Here is a 12,723-nt window from a genome sequence, read left to right on the forward strand (position 1 = left end):
TTTTCTATGTGAAAAGGCCTGAGTATATTCATGCAGAGAGGAATGGGTCTGACTTGAAAGTACTTAGTCATATCCAGTATGTGATAATTCAGTAACGAACTGGTAGTTAACATTTGAAGCCACTGTTCCTTTGAATATATTCCTCATTCACACCTGCTCTACAGAAAGCTAATATTTGTTACAAACTGTCTGCAGATCCCAGATCAGTTATATTTTGGGGGCCCTAAGCGAGACTTGGTAACTTTGTGGGCATTTTAGTACCCCCACTCTTGGCAGTGGATAATTTTTTTGCAGTGTTATTAAACTTAATTTCCTGTAATTCTTCACATTTTGCCACGGAGCAAAGAAAATGTTGCAGTTTTAAGACGAATTTCATGCAATTCTACTCATTTTGCTTTTGGGTGGAGAGAAATATTTGCATTTTCAAAGGTAATATTGCAATTTTGCCATGTTGTCAAGATCAACTTTAGCAGTTTTAGAGCAAATTTCCTACAAGTGTACACATTTTTTCCCTGATTTATGCCATGTTCAAATTATATCTGACTGAGAGTGACTAACAAAATCAATAGGGTCCCCTGGATTTCAGGACCCCTGAGCACATGCCCTGTGTGCTCGGTCGGTAATTTGGTGATGTTTACTACAAGGTTTAGATAGCTGGCTAGGCTAACTTACCTACAGTAGCAATCTAAAACATGTTAGCTGACATGGGCAAATTGAGTGACTGTTAGTAACCATGTTTCCATCCACAGTTTTTAAGTCATAGCGTATAAAAAAACGCTGTGAAAAAACCCCCAGCTGTGACGGAAACAGGAAGTTTTGGTACAATTTATCAATGCAGACAGATAATTTGTTAGTTCGACATGATGGGATCTTTGTGTGTCGGTAAAATTAATTATGATCAAAATGGCGGTAATTATATAATTACCATCATGTCGAAGTAAAACTTTAAGTCACATGATGATATGTGGTGTGGTCCTCCCACTGCGATTTGGGAAGCCGTGCAGTTTATTAGGCTACAGATTAAATAAATTACAATGAACTTCAGTGTTGAAAGTGCAGGGTGATCTTGATGCTTCTTTCCAGTAAAATAGAGGGTGTTATTCTGGTGACATGATGATCGATGCTTGACTGCCATTTCACAAATAAAATATTATTGCTTTTACCCATAATAATCTCACTGCATCTGCGAGCTGTTGGCTAGAGCGCATGTGCCAAGACCAGAGTAGGCTAATTTGTTATTTAACTCAGCAGTTTTAGTGAAAATAACTTTCGATTTGAATTCGGTAAATGCGAAAAAAGTACATTTTGTGTGCACTAAGTCAAGAGTGTGCAAAGCTGTCATCAAGACAAAGGGTGACTACTTTGAAGAATCTCAAATGTAAAGTATATTTTGATTTGTTTAACACTTTTGGTTACTACATGATTCCATAAGTGTTATTTCATAGTGTTGATGTCTACACTATTATTCTACAATGTAGACAATAGTCACAAAAAAAGAAAAACCCTTGAATTAGTAGGTGTGTTCAAACGTTTGACTGGTACTGTACATGTGACTAAATTAAATACATTTGTACAATTTTTTTCATGAAATTGGAAAAGTTAGGGATTCATGCACTGCATAAAACACATACGATGAGGAGAAATAGTACAATTTTTTTTATTTTTTTATCTACCTTTGCTTTGCCAGTTCGTACAGGGAGGATTTAGTAACTGTCCCCCACTTCATGTGAATGTGAATGTGATTTAGGGCTATCACATTCACAGCTATACCCCATCCAGATGATCAATGGATCAGCAGGAGTAATGGACTATTATATCCATCCCCATTAATTAGACTGGATTAATGAAAACATTGTCATCTAACTCAACAGTAGCCTTCATAGTTTTAATTGTATTACAATTAAATGTATTTTGAATCAGGAGGAAGACGTCCACATTTCATTTAGCATGCAAGCATGACCATTACTTCCATAAACTGGCTTCTTAAATTACATTGAATACCTTGTCTGCCTCTGCAGACGCTATTGCATATTTTATGTTTTGACTTATATATTTTGGTTTCTGCTTTCCCTTTAAATTATATTTGTAAATAAACGTTTAGTCTGACACTCATTGACATTATACATCTTTTTTCAAACTACTTCCCTAGTTTTCCAGCTGTGAAACATAAAAAAAATGGAATCAAATTTGATTTGTCACACGCTTCGTAAACAACAGGTGTAGGCTAACAGTGAAATCCTTACTTACAGAGTCCTTCACAACAATGCAAAGAGAAAAATAGAGAAATAATAGAAAAATAATAACACCAGGAATAAAATCACAATGAGTAACGATGACTTGGTTATATATGGGGCACCAGTACCAAATCTATGTGCAGTGTGCAGGGGTACGAGGCAATCGAGGTAGCTTTCCGTGCGGTAGCAGAGAGAACAGTCTATTACTTGGGTGGCTGAAATCTTTGACAATTTGTTGTGCCTTCCTCTGACACCACCTGGTATATAGGTCCTGGATGGCAGGGAGCTCGGCCCCAGTGATGTACTGGGCCATACGCACTCCCCTCTATAGCGCCTTGCGGTTGGATGCCAAGCAGTTGCCACACCAAGAGGGGATGCAGCCAGAAAATATGCTCTCAAGGGTGCAGCTGTATAACTTTGTTTTATTTATTTTTTGATCTGAGGGTCCATGCTAACTCTTTTCAGCCTCCTGATGAGGAAGAGGCATTGTTGTGCTTTCTTCATGACTGTGTTGGTGTGTGTGGACCATTCATTTCTTAGTGTTGTGGACACTTGAAGCTCTCAACCTGCTCCACTACAGCTCCATTGATGTGGATGGGGGTATGCTCTGCCCTCCATTTCACAATCAGCTCCTTTGTTTTTCTGACGTTAAGTGAGAGGTTGTTGTCCTAGCACCCCACTGCGAGATCACTGACCTCCTCCCTGTAGGCTGTCTCATCGTCGTCGGTGATCAGGCCTACCACCGCCATGTCGTCAGCAAGCTTAACCTGTTTGGGCTAGGCGTCCGGGACAACTTCCGATGAAACTGGATGGCGTGCAATTCATATAAATAATCATAAAAATTATGGATATTAAACATTTAGGTACATACAAGTGTCTTATATCGGTTGAAAGCTTAAATTCTTGTTAATCTAACTGCACTGTCCGATTTACAGTAGCCATTACAGCAAAAGCATGCCATGTGATTGTTTGAGGACGGCGCCTAACATCAAAATATTTTCCCACCGACACAGGTTTCATAAATTCACAAGTAGCGATTAAATATTCACTTACTTTTTGAAAATCTTCCTCTGATTTGTCATCCAAAGGGTCCCAGCTATAACATGAAGTGTCGTTTTGTTAGATAAAATCCTTCTTTATATCCCAAAAAGTTTGGTTAGTTGGCCCCATCGATTTGAGTAATCCACTTGTTCAAACTGCAGAGAAAGGAATCCGAAAATCTACCGCTAAACTTTGTTTCAACAAGTCAAAATACATTTTTATTTACTCCTCAGATACCCTAAAATGTAATCAAACTATAATATTTATTATGGAAAGAAGTATGTTCAATAGGAATCCGATTTTAGCAGGTGCGTCTTGTCTTCATCGCGCGCCCAAACACGAATTTCCAAGACTGTGTCCCTGTACTAAAACTGATATTTCTTATTCGTTTTGGAAGTTACAAGCCTGAAACCTTGAACATTGACTGCTGTCACCCTGTGGAAGTCATAGGAATTGCATCCTGGGAGCTAGAATTCAGAATGCCCCTATATTTTCCATTGTAAGAGCATGGTCGCTCATAAAAAAATAAATTCTGGTTGGTTTTTCTTTGAATTTTCTCCTACCATATCTATTGTGTTATAGTCTCGTACATTATTTTAACATTTCTACAAACTTTAAAGTGTTTTCTTTCCAATGGTACCAATGTCAGTGAAAACACTTGGGGGCTTCCCTGTAATCCGCCATGAACAATTTGCTGCAAACTGAAGTAAGTCAATAAACAAATGAACACAGATCCAGCCCACTGTGCTCACTGTCTAGAGAAGCCTCTCATTTGATTCTCTTCACCACCTCAACCAAAAAGTAATTTGTTTCTCATTTGCTTGCTGAGGAGGCAAAGAAGTGAGATGGATATCTGGGTTGATACTCTGCTTTCCGCATGTCAATCAATGTAATTATTTGTCTGTTTTAAAGTTAATTCATCTAAGTTTAGATTGCTCAAATGTTAACCCACTCTTATTTACATAGTGTTAGTGCTAATGAACGCATAAAGAGCTGTGGGTAGGGTAAAAATGTGATGCACAAATACACACACACAAACACACACACACACACACACACACCCACCCAATCAGGCAGGCATGCACACAATAATACATAAAAACAGTGATGGCATCCTAATTAAAAAACATAGTATATATGAGAGGTCAATAAAACAGTTTTTTTATCATTGTGAGATGCTTATACCTTATAAAACGTTCCTGTGATTTTCAGCAACACCTGAGCATCAAACAAACTATTCACTTTTCCTCTATATTCATATGGACACGTGAAAGTGTTTTTTGGTTTACATGTTCAGTGTATCTGGAGGTGTTTGCTATTACAGGTGGAGAACTCTGCCTTGACAATGGAGAATGACAACCAGAGGAAGCAGTATGAACGCTGTCTGGATGAGGTGAGTGACTCTTTCTCTCGCTCTCTCTCTCAGACACACAGAAACAGAAAAACAGACACACTCACAGAAGAAGACACAGATACACACACACAGTTAAGTTAACAGTCACAATCGGAAGCACTTTTACTCATTCCTTTGTAATTGTATCAGCCCTTCTCAACCCATATTTTCATGAGTAAATAGACACTTATCAAGATATTGATCGTCATAAATGCTCTGTCGATGCAGTGCCAGAATCTAGATTGCAATCAGCTGCTGGATGAGACACAAGCATGAATCAGGGGCAATTCAGGCCAGAACTGGTATAGACTTTCAAGTTCACCGGAGTGTCTGCATCTCAAATGGCCCCCTATTCCTTATGTAGTGCACTACTTTTGACCAGGGCTCAGGCAAAAAGTAGTGCACTATGTAGGGAATAGGGTGCCATTTAGGATGAAGCCAGTGAGTTCACTGGGTTTACTCTAAGCTGAAATGGTTGACAGGGTCTGGAAAGGATGAGAAATGACTGCCGTTTCCTTATGGAAACAGACATAGAGTCTGTTTCCAACCTGTTCAGGTTTTTGAATCTGATGAGAGTTAAAGCAGCAGGTAGTGGGGCGGCAGGTAGCCTAGTGGTTAGATTGTTGGACTAGTAACTGAATGGTTGCAAGATCGAATCCCAGAGCTGACGGGGTAAAAATCTGTTGTTTTGCCCCTGAACAAGGGAGTTAACCCACTGTTCCTAGGCCGTCATTGAAAATAAGAATTTATTTTTAACTGGCTTGCCTAGTTAAATAAAAAGCTAGAATCCTTAGCTGCTACATCAATTTTTGGACGTATAAATTAATGATATATACCCATTCACTCTTCAAGAATATAACTTATAAATGCCTTATGAGCTTAGTTGAACTAAAACCCCTAAATATAACCTTGGTTTAACCCAATGTTTGTAAACAAAGTAAATGTGAACAAACATGGTTAAAACCATCATGTTGATAACATGATGATGAGTCCTTGCATCCATAGCTCTCCATGAATTTGAGTGGTTACATTTCTCCAGCCCCATTGTCACGTTCGTTGTATGGAGTAGACCAAAACGCAGCGTGAATGTGTATGCTCATCTTCTTATTTATTAAAGAAACAAAACGAAGACGACGAAAAACAGTCCCGTAAGGACAAATGACTATACGGAGAAACAACTACCCACAAATCCCATAGAAAAAACACCCCTAATAAATAGGACCTTCAATTAGAGGCAACGAGAAACAGCTGCCTCCAATTGAAGGTCAACCCAATAAACTAAGCATAGAAATAGAATAACTAGACACAGACATAGACTAACATAGAAGATTGCCCAACAAACCCCGAAACACACTAAACAAACACCCCCTGCCCCTTCCATTCATTTGTATGGGTTACCTTTAGACTAGTAGTGACACTTGTGGGAGATGTACAGCAAAACCGAGAACACCATTGAACACCATCCAGGCCGTATCACATCCGGCCGTGATTGGGAGTCCCGTAGGGAGGCGCACAATTGGCCAAACATTGTCCGGGTTTGGCCAGGGTAGGCCGTCATTGTAAATAAGAATTTGTTCTTAACTGACTAGCCTAGTTAAATAAAGGTTGAATAAAAATAAATTGTGTTCATGAGAGTCCTATTAGTTTGTAGGCCAAACCGTTTGGATGATATTTCGGGATGTGTCCTGGTCTGACAAACAGCGCTGTAGCTCTTCCACTTCCACCGCATATGCGGAAGGGTGACATAGGCGGATGCTGTGGACTGAGACGCAGCCCCTGCAAAAACAGATATCTCTAGCTTATACTGACAGATTTTGATGGGGATTTTTTTATGTTACTTAGATTGGCGCACCAGTGCGTCAATAGACTAGGGGGTTAATGAGGCAGTTACCATGGAGCTATCCTCTTGAATTTTAAGTATTCAGGTAGAAGACAAAATGTTTTGAAGCAACTGTAGTGAGAGTAATTCACTCTGTATGGGTTGAGAACTTGTTATAGTTTGTGGATGGGCTTTTTTGGCCAATCTCTCAGGGTGCTTTGAGTCATGACTTCTGAGACAAGTTGTCGTGACAGCTGGATTAAAGGGCTACATTTTCTACTGAATAAAAATGGTACCACTGAGTCTCAACTACATGTGTTGATTCAGAACCGAGTCAAGTCAAGCTAAGCTGTCCTGTGTCTGCACTAGCCTAGTTATTCGTCCACCATACTTTCGGGAACCGTGCTGAAATGGACAATGGGATTTTATTTTTTATCAGAACCAGCATGATACAGTTATGGTTGACACAATTGTCTTTCAGACCAAAAATAATATTATCTGTGTTCAAGTTTCTGCTTATGTTTACTGCTATGTATGAATCTTCAGCCTTCCTCCCATCCTCCAGCTCTTACGAATATTACATAAGGAGAGCTTAACTCATTAGATTAAATTATGCCATGTATAGAGGTGAATTAGAGGTCAATGTGATGCAACCAGCCAGTTCATCTTTGTCACCAGTAGCAACTCATCAGCTATCACAGTACCCTCCAAAAGGACCACTGTCTTATGTAAGGATCTTAAGTCTAAAGTCACATTTCTACAGCATCTCTGCCCCCTACCAGCTCACACAGTCAGCAATGTGCAGTGCACTCAACATCACTCTTGACATCCCAAAAATGTTGAATGATCAGCACGGTCTCTGAAACTAAACTACATAATTGCTCAATTATATAACTGAGATCAAGTAATAAATTCAAGCCCTTCATGACATTCTGCTACCTTCATTCATATTGCATATTCAAGGCTACCAACTCAACACATTTTTTTAACTGCGTGGAAGCGAACCGAGGGCATCTCACATTAAAAGCCTTATTCTTGAAAAGACAGGAGATTTCGCCATGATAATAAATAGAACAGTTTAAAAAAAATTGCAATGGCAAGTTGACATTGAAAAGGTAAAAGAGAAGACTTGACCAGGATCCAGTCTAAGTAAAAGGTTTAATACAGAACTTTTTAAAGGTACAGGTAGTCATGAGAATGCAAAAGGCCTGATGGTAAAAAGGACTCTTCAAGGTGTCGAAAGCATTCCAAAGGGATGCTGGCCCATGTTGACTCCAATGCTTCCCACAGTTGTCAAGATGTCCTTTGGGTGGTGGACCATTCTTGATACATGGGAAACTGTTGAGCGTGAAAACCCAGCAGCGTTGCAGTTCTTGATATAAACCGGTGCGCCTGGCACCTACTGCCATAACCCATTCGAAAGCACTTGTAACGGCCGTCGAAGGGAGTAGACCAAGGCGCAGCGGGTTGAGTGCTCATTTTTTACTTTTATTGAACACGTAAACAAAACAAGAAACGATCGACAGCTTAACAGTTCCGTCAGGTACAAAACACTAGACTGAAAAAAAACCACCCACAAACACAAGCTGAAAAACCTCTACTAAGTAGGACCTCCAATCAGAGGCAACAAGAAACAGCTGCCTCCAATTGAGGGTCAAACAAAAACCCTAAACATAGAAATAGAAAAGATAGACACGGACATAGAAATATACTAACATAGAACATAAACCAAAAACCCCGAAACACATAAAACAAACACCCCCTGCCACGCCCTGACCAAACTACAATAACAAACAACCTCTTTTACTGGTCAGGACGTGACAGCACTTAAATCTTTTTTCTTTCCCTTTTTTCTTCCCCTTTCACCCTCTGAATGGACAATCCCACATCTGCGGGAAGTAGGCGTGTTGAGGGCCCCCCCAAAAAACAATAATAATAATAATAATAATAATACAAAAATTCCACTAAGTGGGATCGGATGTCAAAGACACACATCCGATCCCACCCCTGGGCCTTTACTAGTACTGTATTAGCAGACCGATACAGACGTATTTAGTGAGTGCAAAAACATTTTTCCTGCCCACATGTCGACAAACAATTATTAACAACCTCCCCGCCAACTAAAACATCGCAGCAACCCCACATCCAAACATCTTCCTGGGGCTATGCACAATCCATGTTTCAAGGCTTAAAAATCCTTCTTTCATCTGTCTCCTCCCCTTCCTCTACACTGATTGAAGTGGATTTAACAAGTGACATCAATAAGGGATCATAACTTTCACCTGGATTCACCTGGTCAGTCTATGTCATGGAAAGAGCATGTGTTCTTAATGTTTTGTGCACATAGTGTAGTCATGAGAATGCAAAATGCCTGATGGTAAAAAAGGCAAGTGGCTAAAAAATTGCAAATAATTTTTCTTTGTTTTAAGATACAGTAATTCTGAATTATGCATCAATACAGACGATGGTTGATATGAAACTGATATAACATTCAATTGAACTATGAGAAAAGTGAGACATTTTCTACTTTGGATACAGTGTGGTGTTCAGCAGCTTAAAGCCATTTCAAGGTTTGAATTGTCACGAGTTGAGACCTCCATCTGGGTCAGCCTCCACAACAGGCAGGCGATAAAAGGTGTACAAGAGGATAACCGTATAAAACCTGGAGTAACACATGTGCAAACTAATCCCCTAATTATCCCTCTGACCAACAAACACTAGAGTTTAACGATGGCTTGAGTAAGCACCTGTACTTAATGAGGGGTGTGGCCAATTTGCACCTACGCTGTTCCAATGCCTGGGCTGCGATCAGTACATAAAAATGTAATAGAATAAAATTGAACGGAAACGGTGCTGTAGTGAACGATCAGTTGATAAACAGGGAGGGGTTGGGTTGTGAGTTCAGAATGCAATGCTGCCATTTAAATACGTCACTCATTGCTTCAAGCCACACCCCAGCACACCCACCGAACGTAGGAAACGTATCTCAAAGTGTATTCAAGAACGTACAACGTACAAGAACGTTTTGGGAAAACGTGTCGTTCAGTACAAACCGTTCCGCAACTTAGCAAACGTTCAAGTGAACTGAATACACCCCTGTTCTAAACACACACAAACACAAGCAGCTTGACACAATTCATCAACTGTAGAAATGTAGATGATAGTATTAAAGGGGCGTCACACAGAGTTACTGGAAGTTCGGCGTTCCGACTGGGAAATTTCAACGCTCCAAGTCGTAATTACATGTGGGAAACTCAGAGAAAATGATCTTACCCGAGTTGCCGAGGTAGTGGCGTTTCACCGCTGGCCTTTCACCTTTTCAACTAAAAGATTACAACAAATCCGTGTTTTAGAATTATAAACTTATCAATGCGGATAATGTAGCTAGTTTCACCATATTGTCAATGTTAAGCAAGCAAGTTAACTTTATTATTAGCAATGTTAGCTTGCTTATCTAGATAGCTAAAATCGTATTGGTTGAATAATGACACTGACTTTAATAGCACTTGAACACAGTCATGTCAGACTCACGACTTCTTTAGCGACAGTTTGAAATTTACTGGGGTGGGTGGTCCAAAGTAGGGGACCGTTGTGTGTTTTTTTATTGGGCACAAAGGAGGGTGGTGCGTTTTTTTCCCTGGTTTACATTCACCCTTTTGCAGGTTTTACTATATGTACTGAATAAAAATACAAATGTGTTCATGCAACAATTTCAAAGATTTGACTTATTTACAGTTCACATAAGGAAATCAGTCAATTGAAATAAATTCATTAGGCCCTACTCTATGGATTTCACATGACTGGGCAGGGGTAGAGCCATGGGTGGATGTGGGAGGGCAACCATGTCCACCCACTGGGTAGCCTAGCCCAACCAATCAAAATGAGTTTTTACCCACAAAAGGGCTTTATAACAGACAGAAATACCTCTCAGCACCCCCCACCCCCCTCAGACTATCCCCCAGGTGAAGAAGCCGGATGTGGAGGTCCTGGTCTGGTGTGGTTACACGTGATCTATGGTTGTGAGGACGGTTGGACGTACTGGCAAATTCTCTAAAACAACGTGGAAGGCAGCTTATGGTGGAGAAATTAAAATTCAATTCTCTGGCAACTGCTCTGGTGGATATTCATGCAGTCAGAATGCCAATTGCATCTATGGCATTATGTTGTGTGACAAAACTGCACATTTTAAAGTGGCCTTTAATTGTCCCCAGCACAAGGTGCACCTGTGTAATGATCATACCGTTTTATCAGCTTCTTGATATGCCACACCTGTTAGGTGGCTGGATTATCTTGGCAAAGGAGACATGCTCACTAACAGAAACGTAAACAAATTTGGGCAAAAATATTTTGAGAAATAAGCTTTTTCTGTGAATGCAAAATGTCTGGGATTTCTTTTCTTCATGAAACATGGAACCAACACATTACATGTTGCGTTTATTTTTTTGTTTCGTGTAATTTATTCCATACTAGCCAAATTTCCTCATCTGCTTGCATGCGCCTCCCCTATATGAAGGTGTTTTGGTACTTCCCTTATGCAATTGACTACACTTTACCTCGCACTAACTATGCTACAGGTCAATATAGTCTATCCTGCCCTCTCTCCACTATTCATAGTGACAATATGCTAACTAGCAATCATACCACATAAAATCATTCAAAGCTGCACCAATTTTCAATATAAGCGGAGAGGCCAGGTGAGTCATTGTGCATTGAAGAACAGTGAAGAGATGAGACACAGCTCAAAAAGCTACCCTCTTGATCTTGTTTAGGGACAACACAATTATCCTACCTAGACTAGCCTACAACACCACATTGCAATGAATAATTGCATTATTGTTTTCAAGTGAGTACAAAATTCTACTCTAGGCTGTAAACTGAAGTGAAAATGTAATTTAAATAATTGCGCAAAGGCCCTGTGATTTGAATATTTAATTCCATTAATTTTGACAGTTTATAAGTTAGAATACACAGTATTAGCCCAGTCTGTATTTTGTATTTTCTATATTTTACGTTCTGATACTGAGATGCACTGTGTGTTGTGAATCATCATTCTCCCAAGTCATCCTATAATAACGTGGCCACATATGCTCCTAGCAGGCCCAGTTATTCAGGAAGGCTTAACGCACACTCTGCTTCCTCTCCGTTCAGAGCGGCTATTCCTTGCGCACCTAGAACCTACCTCTTCAATATTAATATTGCATCAAAATGTCGAAAATCTGATTTCCATCTAGCTGATCATTGTCTGCAGCTGGCTCTTATCGTAGTGTAGGTCTAATGAAACAGGCAGGGAGAGTTAGGTCGTTCGTGGTGGTTGGCAAACCTTCTAGCCCTGAGTAGCATCGACTGTGCCACAAAAGCATGCTGAAGTGGCAAAGTCATTATCCATGTTTATAAACACAGGGTCGTTATGGTCGTTGTTACTTGTGGTCGTATTTTCTGTTGTTGTTAAATCGGAGGGGGAAGGTGTGCAATTCTTTTTTTACATGGGGGGGTCGGGTAAAGAATTAAAATATGTTGGGGAGGGGGTGCAAGGAGAATGGTCGTGTGAAAATATGTTTTACGTTGGGAGGGGGGTGCATTTTATTTTTATGACACCTCAAGTTGGACCACCCCGTGACCTGTCCCTTATTAGGAAGTTTCCCACATCTGACGAGCATCTGAACGCTCCAATAATATTGTTGATAATATTGAATGAAAATAATAAGTAGAGCCCTTGAAACAAAAAAAACAATTGCGACAACAATTAAAACATTGGCGAAGTGAATAAATGTATCTAGTGAAGATTTGCTTCTTCACACAAACGTTATACAATAAGCCTGGAAGAATCAAATCAAAATTGTATCGGTCACATACACATATTTAGCAGACGTTATTGTGGGTGAATGTTGACTGAATGTGGTCTTAACTTTTCTTTGAGAGTATTGTTTATGCAATGTCTCTCTATTTCATTTACCTCCCCTCTCTTCTCTATCTTCCTCTTCAAGGTGGCTAATCAGGTGGTTCAAGCTCTCCTCACTCAAAAGGTTTGTCTTTGTTTTGTTTGATTGAAGCATCATTAAATAAGTCTTATTAAGTCTAATGGAGGCTATGAGAGAAATAATGATGGAATGTCATAATGATATATAGTTGTGTACTAGGTAGCAAGTCATGTCTATTGAAACTGAAAGACCACGTGCTCACTTTAACCGTTGGTGTCAAATTTCTGCGGACTTGCCATGTTGTCCATCGACCTGCGG

At 39.8% G+C, this 12,723-nt stretch overlaps 1 protein-coding gene across 2 annotated transcripts in view; it reads left to right on the top strand.

Moving 5' to 3' along the window:
* Positions 1-12,723, top strand: part of LOC115160631 (nck-associated protein 5) — a 116,043-nt gene that overhangs the window by 29,057 nt on the left and 74,263 nt on the right. For both annotated transcript variants that reach the window (XM_029710851.1, XM_029710850.1), the window contains 2 exons: positions 4,600-4,668; positions 12,472-12,510. In XM_029710851.1, the coding sequence (XP_029566711.1) occupies positions 4,600-4,668; positions 12,472-12,510 (108 nt within the window). The remainder of the gene's footprint in view (positions 1-4,599; positions 4,669-12,471; positions 12,511-12,723) is intronic.

The sequence above is a fragment of the Salmo trutta genome, chromosome 24 (genome assembly GCF_901001165.1).
Source record: "Salmo trutta chromosome 24, fSalTru1.1, whole genome shotgun sequence".
Lineage (NCBI taxonomy): Eukaryota > Metazoa > Chordata > Actinopteri > Salmoniformes > Salmonidae > Salmo > Salmo trutta.